At 44.5% G+C, this 19,611-nt stretch overlaps 1 protein-coding gene across 1 annotated transcript; it reads left to right on the top strand.

Moving 5' to 3' along the window:
* The first annotated feature begins 3,630 nt into the window (after positions 1–3,630).
* rftn2 (raftlin family member 2) lies at positions 3,631–19,533 on the top strand. The gene is made up of 9 exons (XM_036545785.1): positions 3,631–4,270; positions 11,636–11,816; positions 13,559–13,667; positions 13,972–14,164; positions 15,212–15,430; positions 16,902–17,008; positions 17,900–18,003; positions 18,254–18,332; positions 19,231–19,533. The coding sequence occupies exons 1-9, from the start codon at positions 4,132–4,134 to the stop codon at positions 19,441–19,443; spliced, it is 1,344 nt and encodes a 447-aa protein (XP_036401678.1). The 5' UTR covers positions 3,631–4,131; the 3' UTR covers positions 19,444–19,533.
* The last annotated feature ends 78 nt before the right edge of the window (positions 19,534–19,611 follow it).

Here is a 19,611-nt window from a genome sequence, read left to right as displayed (position 1 = left end):
ACTGTCTCAGCATCCAGACATGTCTTAGATATTGAATACTGTGTAATTTGAATGTTTCATAGTGTATTCTAATGAAGCCCTAAAATGTGTGTGGACCTGTGTGCTAGTCTGCTGTGTATGTCAGTGTTGGATAGTTGTTCTTAATTGTGTCTGGAAGGAGCAGGCACACAGGAAGTGACAGGGGTCTGAATCCCCCCCCATATGCAAACATTTTCCAAGACAAACTCAAGCATTCTGAAGAGACCTTAGTTGGTGTGCTTGTGGTTGTCTCCTATTACCTCAGCATACCTCCAGTGGCTGATACAGAATCACTTCACCCAACCCTAATCTAAACTCCAGTCAAAGCATGGAAAAAAGCCTGATCTGATCCAGGGTTTAGGGGTTGTCAGTTAGGAGCCCCTCTCTCCGGTAGGAACGACCAGATGGAGGGTAAAACAAACATAGCAGGGGGTAACTTTACGACCTGTGCTCCCACCGACATCTGGTTTCCATTAACTCTTACCAGTAGGATGCAGCAACAGAGGCGGTCCATGCAGAAACATGTCATCCTAACAGTCCAACAGCTCCCCCAAAATGTTGCCAACTTGCTGAAAGCTAGCGAAGAATTTGTTTTAAAAGGACCACTAGTCAAAACATGTACAGTTATAAAAAAATAAAGGTAACTGATGGCTCCATGAATCAATATATAGGCAATTTAAATGTGACAAATTGGTGATTTGATTATCCCTTGAGATTTCTAGTATTGGTAGGGATTGAGTAGTGTTATGCTCACATTCACTGGTTGGGAGTGTTGTTAGCCTGGTCTGACACTGATGCTCATTCAGCTTGAATGGGTACACTTTTGTTCTTTTGTGCTAGAAGTTACTCTGGATAAGAGTGTCTGCTAAATGAATGTTATGTAAAGTAATGGTATGGTAGTCCCAAGGTTGTATTGCCACTACCAGCAGGCTGAAGAAGGAATTTTCACATTTTTAAAGACAAGATACACTATATGGCCAAAAGTTTGTGGACACCTGACCATCACACCTATATGAGCTTATTGTACATCCCATTCTAAAACCATGGGCATTAATATGGAGTTTGGAGACATTTTGGAACTCTGTAGTGAGTGATTCAACAGAAGATAGGCAGTTTTTACGTGCTATGTGCTTCAGCAGTCGGCGGCCCCACTCTGTAAGTTTGCGTGGTCTACCGCTTCATGGCTGAGCTGTTGTTGCTCCTAGACGCTTCCACTTGACAATAGTAGCACTTACAGTTGACCGGGCCAGATCTAGCAAGGCAGAAATTTCGCAAACTGACTTGTGGCAAAGATTGCATCCTATGACAGTGCCACATTTAAAGTCACTGAGCTCTCCAGTATGACCCATTCTACTTCCAAGGTTTGTCTATGGCTATGAGCTTGATTTTATGCACCTGTTAACAATCGGTGTGGCTGAAACACCTGAACTCAATAATTAGGAGGGGTGTCCACATACTTTTGGCCATATAGTGTAATTTATCTGGGGGAAATGGAAACATGGGTAGATTCTGAACACCATGATAACTTCTCAAAAGGGCTGAGAAGATCATACAAACTCAAAGAAAAAAATCACTCCACATTTAACTGCTGTACTTGATTTGTGTGTAATATGCTCTCGCAATGTAAAGGTGTGAATGAAGGGAGTCCTTAATCTGGCCTGGCCTGGTTCAGATTCCTTACAAAGCAGATGGTATGATGGAAGCATGCATATGTGTTCTAAGCAGGGATATGTTTCCACACCTTGATAATAATGGGGTTGAACAAGAGGAAAGATGACTACCATAACTGATCTTGCCTGTACCAATTGGCTAAGTCCCACAGCTCTCTGTGAATTTTGGGCAGTTGTATTTCACTTTGAACTGCTAGCTTGCATGAGCGAGACATGCAAAAAAAAAAAAAGGTCAACCACACCTGGTGCTGTTATGGTTGGAGTACTTAGCATGGTCACTTCCTGGTCAGCCGCTCTGTGGAGAGAGGAGAGGGGGGCTGAATGTGGGCATGTTGTTGAGGCTCCCTGGAAACGAGGGATGAGAGCCACTCTGTTCTCCTTTTTTTCTAGTGATGCAATACTCCAGGAATGTGATGGAGAAGAAAGGGGGGAGGCTCAAACACACAGAGGGAGACTGACAGTGTGCAGGGGTGAGCCAATGTGTTTTCTAACCTGAAACACCGAGGAATCGCATTACTTGTGACTGCTGGTTTTACTGCCCGCCACCAATCTTCACTGACTTTTAACTGAGCCACTCTGCAACATATCAAAGGAGGGCTTGGTCCAAGCACACGGGGGTAATGCATTTTTTAGTGGCAAACATCTTGGCTTAATTACATGGCTTTAATTATTGCCCTGACTCATTTTACCATGGTTGATCTTTGTAGAGTTGTCAGTCTCAGGCTGAAGAGTTTTTTTTTTTTTTGGGGTGAGATACTGGAAAGCAAGAGTACAAATTTATTGCTGCTGTGCTGACCTTGTGGAATGCTGTTTTTGTGAATGGAAGGAGATGCCCCACCCACTTAGACGATTTTGACACCCATGGGAGTTCAAGTTTCCATGAATATGTCATAGTGGCCAGAGACTCTCCCCAGTCTGTTTAATACAGGGAGAGGGAGTCCCATGACCAGCTCTAGACATGACCATCAATGGTTATGAATAACCCAGTGAGCAGCTATGGCCACTGGATTTCTGTCCAAATAGTACTGAAACCTCAGGGCCCAGATTCAATCATGCAGGAGTTTGATTTACATTTAATGTAAATGTAAATTTAAATAATCACCTTTGAGTAATGAATTTTCAATTGCCTATATAACTCTGGTGGTCAATGACATTAATGAAAACGCAGCGTAAGAAAGAAACAAATATCTCACACGGAATCCCAATTTCCCTCTAGCGATGTTGCAAAGGGACTCGATTTACATTGTATTACCTAACAATTGGAATAAACCAAGCTGCAGCTTCGACCTTTGAACAGGTCCGAGGAGAAGAATGCTCCAACCTTATAATCTGTTATCGAAGTAGCTAACTGAACCTTTGAACTGTACACTTGAACGCAATGTTAATTTCTAGCTCTGAAAGGGTAATTCTGTTTTTGTGCCCCTGACACTCATTATTCTGTATTGGCACAAACAAAAGACGCAAATAGAAAAAAGTTAAATGTAACTATTGTAACTAGGACCATAGTAGTTAACTTCTACAAGATGTAGGAAACGCTTCAGAGTCCACCCCAAAGCAAAGACTGGCATGACGATATGAATTGCTTTGTAAACTTGCTGCTAAAATAAATGTACAGTAAATAAATCCGTATATGACAATTAGGCTACTCTAAATAATCTATTCTCAATCGGTGTCGAAAGCGGCGTGCTTTGCACAAAACCTTATCCGTTTCCTCTAGAAGGACCTATTTCCTCTGGAAATTATTGTGCAGAGCGCTGGCTCCTTCTGCTTTGGGTGACGAAGGGTATCCCTCCCCCCCAACCCCTCTCTCTCTCTCTCTCCCTCTCTCCCGGAGCCACAGTTTCCCAAAGTAAAGAAATGTGGAGCTCCTAAATCGGCCTGCCCCCTCTCTCCCTCCCAGCTGCCGTCGCCGCAGCGTTCGCTTTTGCAGAAACACAGACGGCCCTTAGTGGGGAGTTTATTTTTAGCAATCGTCTGGGAAACTTTACCGCGTGTGATGTGATTATTTCCCCTGTATTCTAAAAAAACTGCAATAGCTAGACAGAAAATGAATCTGTCTCTGAGATTAGTTGTTTCTTCGGTTCTACAAAATTTAAACAAGGTTTCGACGTGGCATGCCTGAAGTACCTGGCTAAATCGCCTGCATCTGTTTCACACAAATATTTTAACTTGCACAGCTGGACGGATTTAGAGAAGTTGTTCCATTTCGCGAGCTGGATTTATTATATCGACATCTCCACACCATTTAGCTCCTCAATGAACAGGAGGCGGGTGTAATCTTGCAGTATCAATCTGGGGCTACACCCACGGATTATATCGCCTGAATTGAGGATGGAGAGGTTATCCCGCTAACCTTCCTCAGACGAGCGGAGATCTCTGGGCTGTGCGCGGCGGAGCGGGAGCTTCCCGTCTTCAGCCTGTGTGAATCTTAACTCCCGCAACGATGGGGTGCGGGTTGAGGAAACTGGAGGATCCCGAAGACAGCAGCCCTGGAAAAATCTATTCCACCCTTAAGAGACCACAGGTGGAGACCAAGACCGACACCGTTTACGAGTATGTGTTGCTGGACTTCAGTTTAGAAGGTAGGCACGCGGCACTGCCATTTCATGACTTCTGGCAAATATCAACACAACAAGAAGGTGCTTTGTTTGAGGGTTAACTTGATAAGAGACCATATTGTTCGCGATGTGTTTTTTTTCCACCAAAATCCTATAGTTACCACGTGTTCCGCATTGGCAGATCCACTTGAGAAAAACTCTTCGATTAATGGCGGTAGAGGAAACTAGCACATAATGGAAACAATCACCGTCGGGTTTGGGAATGGGTAAAGTCCTTGGAGTTCTCTAAACAACGGTGCTACAGTTTCCTCGAATCTGGAAATAGGTCAGCTGGGGGTTTTTGTGAGCGCATGTTTGTGCGGCCGCATGTGTCCTTCACGGTGCCAGTGGAGCGTCGGCCGGTCGTCGGACATGCAGACCCTCCAGGCTCCGTAGGGGCTGCAAGTACACACACATGGATTTGTCATTTCACTCCGTGAGAGCCGTTCCGATACCGCCTGTCCCCTCCCTAAACCTAATATGAAAGTCTGCATGCTTTGATGGAGTTTCAAAATGAGACAAATATTATGAACGTCTGGAGTCTTTTTGCAGGTTTGCCCGGGACTTGAATTCTTTAAAGGAAATTATCAACTTGATGAGACCGAATCCACCCATTATGCCCTTTGCGACTCAATGAAACAAATGATAGGTCAAATCCCTCATAACTGCACGAGATTTGTTGATAATTGTACTGATTGGTAGATCTGTCTGTAGGTTTGTTTGGTAATTAAGGTACAGATGCGACTGAAGTCTTTGTAGATTTTGTGTGGCCATATAATCCATATGCTCATTTATAATCCATACATGCATTTACCTGCCAGACTCATTGTTCTTTTCACTGCATTTCTGTTTTGGCTGAGACCCTGATATGTCTGCATTTGCGTTCAAGCATGTGTTCACAAAAATGTGAGTGTGTATTTGTACTTGCAAGTGTTAATGTGTGAAGGTGTGGATGTGTGTCTGTGTGTGTTCATTAGTAAGGGGGATACACAGTCAGAGGTGGCATGAACCAGGGACACGAAAGACTAAATTGATAAAATGTGTCCTTTTTTTTTTCTTCCTGAAGTGACATCTATAGAAATACCCTGCATGGATAGACACACATGTACAATGTCTGAAGTTCACTGTCCTTTTTTTCTGAAGAATGTGAGAAAGTCATGGGTTTGTTTATGAACCTACAGTGTCATGCCGTATTCTCTGCTAATGGTGTTCACAGATTCCTTCAGGCATTCCACATTAGTTGTACAGACTGATGTTCTTTCAAGTGACTAAACCTCATGAACTACCAGGGCTTGAGACCGCTTATATATTTAAAAAAATTGTTATTATAATTATTATTGTAATTATTATTGTTAGTAGTAGAAGTAGTCATGTTAGATCCCTCCACTCAACCCATCTGTTATCAGCCCTGTATATTTGATGATAGCAATGCTGGAGAGGTTTCGCGTATCACTGTCTGTGATTGCGGCTGGGTCTAGCTTACAATTTGGACTCGACTCAAGTGTTTACTTTTTCCTCTGCAGCTGTTTACTCCGTGAATAACAGTGTTGTGGAGGCCCCGAGTGCGTAATAAGGCAGTGAAGGAGGCTGCGTGGTTTCAGACCCAGTGTGATGTTTTTAAGACTGGCGGCTTCATGTTTCCACCCCCCCTCCGCGAGCCCAGCGACGCTCCACAGCCACCTTTCAGCGTGTAAATCAAGCACTCGTGAGCTGACCTACTTCCCTCAGACAGGGCAGGCTGTTTTAACACTTGGCCTACAGATGTGTGAGAGCGCCGCCTCTGCCATGTTGGTCCCCAGCAGAGACGGCGTCCACTCGTTAACACCAGAGAGTTCGCGGTGTTCAGTTTCAGAGCCCGATTCCTGATGCTGGACCAGTAGCACAGAGGAAAGTGCATCTACTTTGAGACTGTAGGATCGGTGCCCCATCTGTTGATGTGGCACTTTATCATAGTCTGCAAGCTGGTGTTTTTGGCCAAGTGGAAAGTCTGACATTGAACAGTCCGAGAGACTAGCATAAGCATCATGCTAGACTGAAGCTGGCACTTGCACATGCACATATAAGTGTATTAATTGATATCAAATAGATGTTGCTGAACATGTGAGATTTCTGTTAAAATTATTTATGAGTCGTACCATGGTAATGATACAAGGTTGTTGGCCTCTCAGTTTTTTCTAAAAAAAAAAAAAAAAGTGTGGAGTGTTTGGACATGCTGAGTTCAGACGTCACTGACATTTTGTTTTACATTACTCTTCATGCTCTGACATAGCAAAAGAATCAACCAAAAGTTAAATGCTGATCTTGATTACAGAAATCAAGTACATGTACTCTAAACAGAAAGTTTTATTGTGACAATGTTTTGATCCCGCTGGATCTTCATCAATTTAGGTGAGTGTTGGGCGGTCCGCTGGGCACCGAAGTAAAACAAATGTGTGTCTGTTCAGTTCAGAATACTCAATTTTAACTCTACTGTCAATCTGAACTCTAACGTCACCTCACTCTACTTGTCATGACTAGTGCTCTCCAGAAAGCCTGGTCCCTAGATTATTTTTAGCAGAGCTTCCATTTACATGTCCACACCTTCTGTGAGGTAAAGGGTGAGGATCAATTTGGAATAAAACATGGTGGGTGACCCACTATATGGCAGCCTCCCAAATGTGAGTTAGGAGACTCCAGAAAGCACAAGTCATTACAAGTCAGATGAGTTGCTACACATGGTGGCAGAGTTAAATTTTAGGCTAAGGTGATTTATTTTTTAGTCAAGGTCAATATTTCACGTTTGGATGGTTTTTGTCAGATCACAGCTGTGAGCTCAGAACGTCCAAAACCCTCAGGTACAGTTTTTTTTTTTTTTATAGAAAAATCTTTGATGGCCAAGCTACCAACCTTGTACACTTGGCATGGAATGACATTTATCTTTTTAAGCTTTGCAAAACCGATATAAACTTTTTCATCTAAATTCTCATTTAGTTTCCTCTCCCAGTATGTTAGGAGCTTTAGTTGTGTCTTTTTATAAGTGTTCGGTTTGGGTCTTTTTTCATAAAGCATTTGTTTTAGGGTGGGGGGGGGGATCTTCAATGCATAGTTGTAGTCCAAGCATAGTTGTAGTGTGAATTAATGTAGTGCTCAGCTGCAGTTAGCAGTCGCAGCTCCCCAGACTGCTGGCCCTGAATACATTTCAGCTTTTTCAGGTTTAGGATGTAGGTTTGGCTTTGCTGATGCTGGACAGAGTGTGCCTGTAGACTCTTTATGTTGGGACATTACATTATATTACATTCATTTAGCAGATGCTCTTATCTACAGCAACGTCCCGCACAATAGAACATAAGTGTGTCCATTCAGATTAAGTGAAAAACAGTGTCAGACCAGTGTTGGGACACACCGCCTCCTCCCTGCTCTGTACTTCCAGTGTCCAGTTTCATTCGTTTCCTGCTACCTGGTAAGTTGTACTGCTAGACATCCTAAATGTGTTGATACACAGCCTAAGTCAGCTAAATCAGACTGTAATCTCAGTTTATGAACAAACTCTATTGTTTTTTTTTCACAATAACAGTATTATAATCCATAGAAAATAACATGAATATTGGATTATGTAGAACTATTAAATTGCCAGGGTAGAAAAATTCGATGAGGCTGGGGAAAACCAGTTCTGTGCTGTGCCTTCTCTGAAAAGCCTTCGTAATCCTTCAGCAGAAACAGCAGCCATAGATTGAAGATCAAAGTGGATAATAGTTAATGCCTCACGAGCTGATTACATGCTGCTCTCACTGTGGAGAAAGTGCACTGGAGTAGAGCCAGGCCTGAGGCCTGGGAGCGTGGGGTCGCAATCTGCTCCATGTGTCTGTGTGATGGGGGCGATGACTGGTGCCTTCTCTCAGCCTCAAAATGCCTCCAGCGTGTCGACATTTAAAAACCCAGATGTGCAGTTCTGTGGGAAGATAAAACCCAGGGAAAGTATTTGGTCGGACATGCAAAGGATTTCCAAGTCAGCTTTGTAAATACCATTTACTTGGGATTTGCATGGTATGTCCAGCTAAATGGTTCCCTATGGTTCTTTACCAAACCCTTAGTGACTCTTTCCAGAAAGCCTAACATTTATTTCAATTTTATTTATTATTTATTTCATTTATTTATTACTTGCCCTAAGTGACCTTTCATTTTTTAAGAACACGACAAGAAGCATTTTATTTCACTATTCGGTTTGTGTGCCTGCTCCTACACCTATTAAGCATGGAAGCATTGAGGTAAATTTCAGTTTTTCAGTATGTATTTCTCTCCGTCCTCAGAGTCCTTTTGGCCTATATAGTCCAGGATGAAATATCCCAATCTACTGTAATCCCTCTGTCTGCTAATCTGGAACCCTGGAAACTGTGGATTATGAGAGATTACTCAGATGTTTTTATATATTAAATCTCAAATACAGGATGAGGGCAGTACCGCTACAGCCGATGCTTTGGTTTAGCACAGTGTAACCAATCCAGTTTCATTTGGCTCAGCTCAATTTAAATTCAGTTCAGTCGTCATTCACATAACAATCCATTGCTCTGCTTAATAACATGAACACTACACAGCAATCATAGAAGAATTAAGAAGTATGCAACTAAAATCACATCAAGGAATTGACCATCTATTTAGTTTCTAAACCCCCCCAATATGAGTAGCCCTCTTTCCTCCCCCTTCCTTTGCAACCAACTTTTGTTTTTTTCTCTCTCCTTCAAAGCCCCTGCATCTCTCGTTCCTCTCTCTCTCTCTCTCTCTTACTCTCTCTCAAACACAGAGAGAACAGAGGGCCCAGTGTGTGAGGGTGAAGGGAAGTGAGCTGAAAGCAGGGAGAGAGGGAGAGGGACAAAAGCGTGGGGCCTCTCACAGTCCGTGTGACATTAGCGCCCCTGTGCCGTTCCCTGAATGGGGGACCGCGGTGTACTCCGGGGAGCGATTTGCTTGCTGTCAGCCCCGGCTCACGGGGTCAGGGACCCGCAGGTGTGGAAATGCCGAGCGCTGCGATGTGGTGTGGAGATGGGGGCCCTGCCCGTGGCCAGCCTTCCGCTGGGCATTTAGTATGCGGAGGTCGCTGCCATCGTTGCGTGGTAACGTCCAGCGTCAGTGCGGGTGGGATGTGGAGCGCGTGTGACAATGGCTGAGACGTGTAAAGAAAGCACCCTCCTCCAGAAGTGAAGAGTGAGGGATTCCAGTGAACTGCAGGGAAGACTGTGCAAAAGGTGTCCGTTGTGCCAAAAATTGTGCTTTGTGAGAAAGCATCAGTGGACAAAACATGAATATCGCTTTCTTAAATGGATCCAGAATTTATACTTGTTAATGACAGTCGCACTGTCAATTAAAAATGAAAGTAATACAGATCTTATCTTAAATTTACATGCTCTTTTCATTTGTATCTTTTGAAATAGCTAGAAATAGGATCCTAAAATATACTTGCAGTGAAGATTTATTTTTGGAAAAATCTGTGTCAGACTTTGTTGCTGGTTTGTCAGTTTGCTAAGGTTCTTTGGAGTACAACTGGTTTAGATAAATGCTGAAAAAGTAGAGTATAAAGTTAATGTAATTTCATAAAACTGCTGAATGGTTTTGTTTGAGAAAGTTAATATCTTATACATGTGGTTGACCAGCTAAATTTAAGTAGTTGCTTGATGCAGGTGGGTGGCTATCTGGGTATAATTAACAAAACAGAAATTTACACCAGTATATTGAGGAAAAAATAATCTAATCTCTAATATTACTCCTCATTTAATTGTTTATATATATATGTGTGTGTGTTAGTGGCAGTATCAGTGTGGAGTGTATGGAGTAAGTGTTAGTGTCAGTATCAGTGTTGAGTGTATGGAGTAAGTGTTAGTGTCAGTATCAGTGTTGAGTGTTCCAGCTCAATTCCAGCTCTGCCCCATTAAACAGCAGCTCTTTGTGGACACAGGAAGCGTGGTGTTTTTTTGGGGGGGTCCTCCTGGCAGGACTGAGGTAGGGGGGAGGAGTGTGTGAGAGCTGGGTAACTGGAGGGTTTACAACAAGCCCACTCTCACATCCATCTGAGAGCAGCGGCTTGGATTTTACACCTCCCTCGCTGCCAGAGGGTCGGACACAACTCGTTACTCATTTATCGGTGTCCGATATCTGACTCGCTGTTGGTGTCTATTCTAAGGCACATTGTAATATTCTGCTTCTCTTGAAATGTCAATGCAATATTTTTGGATTATTAGTAGTATTATTATGGATGGAAATTCGGTAGTGGGGAGTGGTTGCTATCCTTATCCATTAAATGTAGGGGAATCGCTATGGCAGCAAACCCTGGAGTTGATCCGGCTTTTGAATCTTTGGATTCAGAAAAAAAGCAACATATGCTCTGCTATTGTTCAGACATTTACTGCTAAATCCAGCTTATTTGAAAGTTTGACGGTGCACAAATAGACCGCACTCCTCTTCTGAAACTGCTCTGTCTCTTTATCTGTATCATTCCCACAGCTCAGCCAGATGGGTTTTACTGGAGTAGTAGAGGATTGCTGCTAAAGCAATTAAGTAACAGACAGGGCATCAGCGTGTGTATTTGCAGTTAGTGCTCTGAGCCCGTGGGAGTCTCTGGCTGCGCTCCTCTGGGACCCTGCAGCGCAATAGTGCACTTGAGAAAGAGCGCAACGTCCAGGCGAAACCTCGGCAGCGCAATGGCATCGCTGAATCGTTCTCCTCCCACCCTCTTTTTCTCCTTTTCCCACATGTCTCCTCCCTCTTTTTCTTCCATCTAATTTTATCTTTACAGTAAGTGGGAAGAAGTGGGAACTGGTCTTGGGTGTTCAAAAAAAAAGTGGCATTGAATAAGAAGGAAAGTTAGTAACACAATGAGTCTCCTAATCAACACTATGCTTCGTGTGGAATATTGAGCTAAAAGTGACTGTTTTGGAATGATTACATCTGAGTAACTGTCATCTTTTGCTTGAATTGTATCCCCTGCCATAGATTTTCCATTTTAAAAATCCTCAACCCCCCCCCAACACCTGCTACCTCTGGTTCTTTGATAATTATTTTATGTGTAGTACTGTGATGTATGTTGGACTTGTTGGACTGATGTATCGTAGTATACTAGGCTTCCTTTGATTTAGTCAGATTGCACAGGTTAACTTGTGGTAGGGCTTGAATGGTGTTATGCTCACACTCACTGGTCTGGGAGTGTTGCTCATTCAACTTGAATGGCTACACGTGTTCTATTGTGCTGAAAATCGCTTTGGAGAAGAGTGTCTGCTAAATGCACGTAATGTAATGTAATGTGATGTGAGCTCTGCTGTGGATTGAACAGTGAACGCATTTCTCAAATACACGCCCTTGTTGTCTCTCCCTGTCCCCCTGCAGGCAGTCGCCCCACGGTGCAGTGTCTGGCCTCTCTGTGTGACCTGCCCCAGGCCCTACAGCCCTACTACACCCAGGGCTACGTGCTGGCCGCCCTCCATCCCATCATCCTCTCCGTGGGTCGCAGCCGGGCCCTGCCTCTCAGCCTGCTGTACCGCGCCATCCTGGCCCGCCCCCGACCCAGGTACCCCTCGCCCCGGACCGGCCGGCGGGGGCATTCCTTGACAGAGCGGGCTTTTAACCCACCCATCTGCACCAGATGCATAAATTATTCAGCATTGTGGCTGCATATTTAATGTACAGTTAATGGGAGGCTGCAGTAATGTTAATGACGGGCAGTGGGAGTTTCCACTGTGGGGAGCTGTGACCGCACCCCCTGGTGGTCAGGTGTGGAGCTTGCAGGGGGGCAGTGTGATTGGGTCTGACTACAGCTGTGTCTGTCTCAGAGCTACAGAGAAAGTAGAGGGGGAGGGTCTTGTGTGAGCTGTTCCTGGTTTGTGATGGTGTGTGTTCAGTTGAAGTAAGGGTATCTTCCAGGCAGAATGATGTCACCATTCTGGAATCCGTGTGGGGAAGATATTGCGGCATTTAATTTCTCTTTGAACAACTACAATGGCCCAGTTAATGCTGACGATTATTTCATAAATAACTTTGGCAAAACATACCTAGAATAACAAGTGATTTTACAGTATGGACTCTCCACCAACTGATCTGGGCTTTTGGCTTTCCTTCTTTTTTGCTACCTTGACATGTTTTTTTAACCATAGCATGACTTCACATCCTTGTCAGGAAGACAATAATTGTATCCAGTTCTATTCAAAACCTACTGTGGTGGCACTTTTCTAAATAGGGAATGAACTGTCAGAGTACAGGTTTCCTGATTGGAGCCAAAGTCCTTTCCCATGGAGATGTGACAGTTTTTTTTATAACAGGAGTTAGTTTATTGAGGTAAAATGTCTGTCAGCCTGTTTTCTCTGGAAGCTCTGTTTCCTTTGAGTGCTTTTTCATTGTTTCAGCTGTAAACACCTCCACCCACCCCCTGATATTCCCCATGGAGCCACACCCTTGCTAAAACTGACCTGTCTAGACACGAGCGCTCTATTCTGAGCAAAGGAATCATCAGCTGTGATGCTGAGGTCATGTGCTCCCTCTCCCCCCTCTCTATAACTTCCCTTTTCCCTCCATCCTTTGCTTTCTGTCTATCCTTTATGTGATTTCCGCACCCTCTCTTTCTTCCCCTCTCTGTCTGTCTGCCCTCTTTTTTTCCCTTCCCCCCCCCCCCTCTCTCTCTCTCTCTGCCCCCCCCCTTCTCTTCTTCTCCCTGTGTCATATTGATTCATGTTCACTTCAGATGGGCTGCACTGCTGTAGGGGTGTGGTGAGCAAGGAGTGGTGATGTATAATGAGCTGCCCTCTCTCTCTTTCTCTGTCTCTCTCTGTATCACTGTCCCTTCTGTTCCCTCTCCTCCCTTTCTCAGAGTTAGAGATGGTTTATTGGCACAAACAGCTTTTTCAGATATTGCCAAAGCAATTACAGACATTACATAAGACAATAATAATGAGCCAGTAGAATATAAAAATAGTAGTAATTAATTTAGAGGCATAGTCAGTTATTTATGGACTGACGCATGCCAACAATGAAATTTAATGATGAAATAGACTGACGAAGGCTTCTGGTGTTCAGAAATGGAGCAGCACAGTCAACAGTTTGTTTTTGCCTGTCTTTACTGAATGGGCAAAAAAGTTAATGATTTTAAAAATCTTTTTACGAGTTCCTGCCTCCTCCCCTTCCCCCTGCGGGTTTTTCGGTGGGAAAGGGCTCTTGCAGGGAAAAGACACATGATTTGTGAATACCTTTACTGTTGCTCTGTAAATGAGTGAACAGGAGCTGAACTGCAGCACGCTTCTCTGTGTCTCTTTGTCTCAGTAAGCAGGTGGTGCCCATGTGCCACAATGTCCCCGTGCTGAGAGTGGAGGAGTGGCCTCTGCCTGGAGACTCGCTCACTGGGGACACCGTGCGAGCACTCATCGACAGGGTCAGTCCATCTCCCTGCCCTCCTCTCCTCAGCTTCTTCCACCTCTCCTCTTCTCTCCTCTTCTATCCAGTATTTTCTGAGAAAATACAGAGGGGTGCAATTCCACTCCACGGGGGTGCACAAATAGTCATGAGTACTATGTAGACATTGGGATATAAGGAGTCAACTGGGGTTGCACTGAGGTCCGTCTGGGAGTGCAGTGCACCTCTAAACACCCCCATAGCGCCGGGCCTGCTTCTATCCCCATTTTAGCCTCCCTTCGGATTCTCACTCTCTCTTCTTCCATTTTGGTGTCACCCCCCAGGTGAACAGCAGCGCGCGGGGGGGCGTGAGATTCGTGGGCTCGGTGCTCCAGCAGGTGGGCGGGGGGTCCTACAGCTGCAATGGGAGGGGGCCCAGCCCCAGGAGGGGCTGCCGATCCCCTCCTCGCACTCCGCCCCGATCCCCGCCCAGGACTCCGCCCGCAGACAGGGACTCGGAGGACGGCTACAGCCACGGTGAGGCGCATGTCTGTCTGCATGAGGCGGGGCTTAGTGACCCAGCCTGATGATCTCATAGCATCACTTAGGTTAAAGGATCTAGCCAATCACACATGGTCTCCTTACTTTCCCCAGCTACCATTTTCCTGTTTCATATATCCGTGGCATATCCCTCTTTTACCTCTCTGCTTTTTCTCTGCGACTTATCTGTCTCTGTCTCTCTCTCTCTCTCTCTGTCCCTGTCTCTCCCCCCGGCAGCTTAATGACCTCTCTGTCTTCCTCTCTCCTCCTCCACCCTGCCCCCACCCTTCTGTCAGTGTCAGTTTGACTCGTCTGAGCCTCGTCCCGCTTCATCAGCTTGACGGATGTTGGCCACGTTTTCGGCTGCGGCCAGAGTAATTACTCTGCCTCTCCTCTCTGAGGTCCATTGTTGAAACCACTGTGAACTGCATTCCCGTATAAAGGTGCAGCGCACAACTGCGGACAAGTTCAGACAAGTTTTAAGTAAAACCTGCTGAAACAAGAGTATTCGCAGAAGGAATGCATCAACACTCATAATGATTATGCAATTCTCTCACATAATGCTGTTATAGGTATCCATATTCTGGAGCTTAATATGTATAAAGACAATCAGCAGTAAAGTGAACAGCTTACAATGCTTTATACAGGGAGATAATTCACTGTGAGTTTCCACATTGTAAAGGCAGATGTGCTGTATGGATGCTAACAAAATCAAAGGTGTCCTCCAGCAATATGCTTTGAACAGTAATACCTGCAAAAAATGTAAATGAGTCATCCATGTATGTAATTTATATTTTTTGTCTTCACTAATTTTGAAAACTTTCGTCTCCTCCGTGTGCAAATTTTGATCTTTTTCTCTCACATAAAGAGAGCAGGCAGCCATTATCTCCTATCTCCATCTGTCACCCTCTTCCAGTCTCTCCTTTGCTTCAAATTGTGGGACATCATGGAGTCTCAAGTGTCCCAAGTAGAGATAACATGGAGTCAAGCCAGTAATTGTCTTTTTTGAAGGTATAAACTCTAATTTGACGTTCCCTTTCACAGACTTGGTGCTATTGGTGCTATTTCACTCCTGGGCTCCAGGCTGTGCCCCCCTCGACTCCCTGGCCTGCTGCTACCACCAGGGGGCGCTGTCCATGCGAGTGTCCCGGAGGGGCCAGGTCGTCAGTGCGCTGGAGGCAGATTGGCTGGAGCTGACCGCCGCCTACTACCGCAAGGGCTGGTCATTGGTGGACTCCTTTGTATACTGGGACACGCCCAAAGGTACAGCTCCAATCAGATGACCTAATGAGATGGCACTCCAGGACTACTGCTATTCATTCTTTTTCATTTGGTTCTTGCTTTGGGGACTCTAGAATAATTTGTGAGAGACACCGTGCACCAAATAAATAATAATAAGAAGAAAAAATACACAAAACATAAATAGCATTAGAAAGAGTGATATCTCAGATGCCTCAGCAAACTGTTGTACACTATTATTTGTGAAGCTGTGACGTTAATAAGCAAAAAATATCATCTTCACGCAGGTTGTCTTCTCCACTGCATCTCTGCAAACAAAGAAATCTGTGGATTTCAAAAACACCGTCTCGCCCTTCAGTTTAATTATGTTCTCCAGCCAGACAATGTTTCAGTAACACTGTATTCAATAACTGTCCTCTCCCTCCCACTTCATCATTATGGTAATCCCATCTGACCCATACAAGCTAAATCCCAGCCATCATGTAACATTCTTATGCTGTTTCTGTAACGTTGCAGAACTATTGCCATGTATTAACTGAATAAGCAGGGTTGAAATCCATATCCTGTTTCCCCTTCTTGCCCCTGTTCAAACATGCCATTGCTTTTCTCAGAAATATGAGACTGTATTGTCACCCCCTCCATCTTGATTTGTGCCCCATTTCTCCTTCTCCCACATTGCTACTTCCTGTTCTGTCTTGTTCTCTCTCTCTCTCTCTCTCTCTCTCTCTCTCTCTCTCTCTCTCCCTCTCTCTCCCTCTCTCTCCCTCTCTCTGTTTCTCTCACTGTCTCACTCTTCTCCTCTCCCTCTTTTGCTATATATAGACCTGGCTTTCCAACCTCACGACCTCACTTCCTGTTTCCTGAGAGACTGGTAGAAGCCAAATCAGCTTTAACCATAGAATCTGGAATAGAGTTTGTAGCACACACCCACACAACCTACTTTTTAATAGATGTAGTTCACTGTCAGCAATTACTAGGTCAATGACATTGTACTGTTAATGGATAAAATTCTTGATACACTGAAATAATTTTGATACGTGCTCATCTGTATCAATGAAATACACATAACTTTTGTAGTCCTCATTTGACATTAACCTTACTGATCAGCTATTAACCATTACAATGGCACCACACATGCCTATGTTAAATATCCAGTGTCATTTAACCTTAAATAGCATGGTCAGTGATCAATAATAAAGTGGATTAACCTGGAGCCATGGATAGATGGTGGTTTCTGGTTGATTGTGTTGATTGTGTCAAAGCTTCCATTTCAATGTGCTGATAATGTGATTATGTTGCAGGGTGGGTTGATTGAGTTAAATTGCTCTGGCTCTGTACTGCAGTATTGGCTTATTGTGACAAAGGACGCTGAATGTGTTGTGGCTGACTGTACTCAATTTAAGTGGGGAGATAGTGTAAGAGACAAGGGATTGCATTGTGTGAAGACAGTGTATGAAAATTGCACATTGATGATGCTGTTGCTGTTGCAACTCAGGGGAGCCTGTACCCAGATCTCTGGAGGGTCTGTTTGTTTATGAGGAGTGCAGCACGGCCCCCCCAGCGAACGACACCATCGTAGTGGAACAGTGGACTGTCATTGAGGTGTGTGGTTTGTATGTGTTTTTTTTTTTTTTTTGGGGTGTTGGGGGAGGGTCCGTGTTTTCATTAGCTTGAGCGCAGAGACAGTTGAAAAGCCACTAGCATCTCGCTTTCACACTGTACCTAAATCTAAAAGGACTGAAGCGTCTCTTTCATCACTCTTGAGGAAAATCCAGTGACCCTGAAGGCAACATTTGAATGAGGAAGAAAACAGGAGGGTCAGTTCGGCTGTCAGATGGTGGTGAGAAGCAGTGCAGATGTCCATCCCAATTCACGGCATTACAGATAAAAACCGAGGGTTTCTTAATCAGACCGGGGCATTCTTCGCAGTGTCCATTGCTGGCATGTTGCTGCCCACAGAGAAATAAAACATACTGATGCCACTGGTAAAGGAAGGAATCCTTTTCATTCGGTGGAAGTTCTGTCATTCCTTTGGAGAATCCACTGGCAGCCACAAGAGAATAACTGATTCAGCTGTCCTGAACAGAACCACTGGAGACATTTAGCTTTCACACCTACCTCTGTGTCTCATAATGGACTGTTAACAACTCAATTTGCAAATGTGATAGGGGATTTTGTGTGTTTATGGTTTTGTGCGATTTTTGAATAGAAATGTATAGCTTTCTGTCATTCCCCTCATCACTCTTTTTCTTTACAAGCTCTGTCAGTGTACAGTTCTGTTGTTGTAATTTTCTTGTCTTGTTCTTACATTTTGTTTTTATGACTTCTCCCTCAGCTGTAATCTGTAGATTTCTGTCTCCTCTCAAGATCATGAAAAAAAATCTCACAAAACAGAAATGCATAGCTGAAGGTTCATCTGGGGATGTAGACATGTGCCTTAATCTGTGCGTCTCTTACACTTTGTGAAAAGTACACTTATGTTTGTATTTTCAGGGTTCGGATGTGAAGACAGACTATGGGCCTCTCCTCCACACGCTGGCAGAGTTCGGCTGGCTGCTCACCTGTGTGCTGCCAACACCCATCATCCGTCATGACAGGTGAGGAGCGCACACACACACACACACACACACACACACACACACACACACACACACACACACACACACACACACACACACACACACACACAAAGCGCGCACACGTGTGAAAGTCTACACACTGTTATAGTCAGTACACTGTTTCCAACCAGGCCAATAGGTGCATGCTCTATATTTCTGAAAATTCATGTCCTTGTTTATGTATGGTAGTGCATGCGTTTTATAACTGTTTAACTGCCTCTTGCTCCAGTGAGGGAAATTTGGCCACCAAACAGGTGGTGTTCCTGCAGAGGCCTGTCAGGAGTGAAGCCGCTTCACAGAGGAACCAGGTGAGACCATGGGGCCCAAAGACTGAACTAGAGGATAGCACTCTCACCCCACACCTCTCTGGGGAAGGGCTCATACTTTAATCACTATTCATTCTAGTATGTAAGAACTTTATCAGCTCAGAAAGTGAGAAATCTAATGCTGGGTGCTGGGGTGGTTGCACATACATTCAAGTAGCAAATTTGTTTTTAGATCTGTTAGCTTTTTGATTATCTGTTATAAATTTAATTATAAACAAAATATAACCAAGAATAAAGTAAAAGTATCCTCTCTTTGAAACAGTTCGCTTTAAATGGTTGAGCTGTATGGGCTCTCTGTAGTAGACTTGTGGCTTTGTGCAGGTGGAGGTTGTGAGGGGCAGATTAAGTTTTTAAAGCAGCGTTTCTCAAACCTCTCCTGGTGGCCCAGTGTCCTGCGTATCTTCTATCTATCCTTGCTGCTTGATTAAATCAGGTGTGCTCAGCTAATCAAAAGTGCCACTGATGAGTTCAGTCAGGTAGGTAGAGCAAGGATAGACAGAAGATATGCAGGACAGTGGGCTGCCAGGAGTAGGATTGAGAAACACTGTTTTAAAGGATGATGCTGCCCTCTGCTGGCTCAGTTTGATACACCTTTAAAGGATGAAAATTATTTCCAGATCATGTCTGAAAATAATGTTTTATGTGTAAGGCCAGTTACTGAACATACTATCTGAGTTTTCATAGGTGTAATTTGGTCTGACTGACCACGGTAATTCATAATGCATGCATGGAAAATGGCTGAACAATGGCCAAAGTATGGATGTGCTCAGCATTGCACTATTAACCAGCTAAGTATTCACTGAAACTATAGCTAGGTTCATGTCGGTGCTGAGAAAGAAACTAATTCCTCTCTTTCTCTTTCCTCTTTTCTCTCTCTCAGGCTGTGGCAGGGCCTTCGCGCAGTGAGGTATCCAGCCGCTCTGTGAGTCAGGGAGTGGGGGTGGGTGGGGCCCACTCAGAGGAGCTGTCCCCTTGTGCGGGGGGTATAGGGGGGTTCCCTGTCTTTGGAGGGGGCTACTCCAGTGCCCTGTCCCACCTGGAGGATGGGGGCTTTGAGCAGGACGACGGGGCGGCGGAGGTCACGTGTATGTGACCCCCCCACGCACGCGCTCCTTTTCTGGTCTCCTGCTGAGGGAGTACATAGATCAGACCCGGAACTGTTTTGGCACTTTTTATTGTTGTTTTTTTTCGGGGGGTGGGGGGTTCAGGGTTGTTGTTCTTTGCAAAGCCATACTTACCCTTTGAAGAGATGATTACCATT

Source organism: Megalops cyprinoides, chromosome 14 (assembly GCF_013368585.1).
Source record: "Megalops cyprinoides isolate fMegCyp1 chromosome 14, fMegCyp1.pri, whole genome shotgun sequence".
In the NCBI taxonomy this organism is placed as follows: domain Eukaryota; kingdom Metazoa; phylum Chordata; class Actinopteri; order Elopiformes; family Megalopidae; genus Megalops; species Megalops cyprinoides.
Note: the sequence above shows the minus strand (reverse complement) of the source record. Positions and strands in the feature narration are given on the sequence as shown.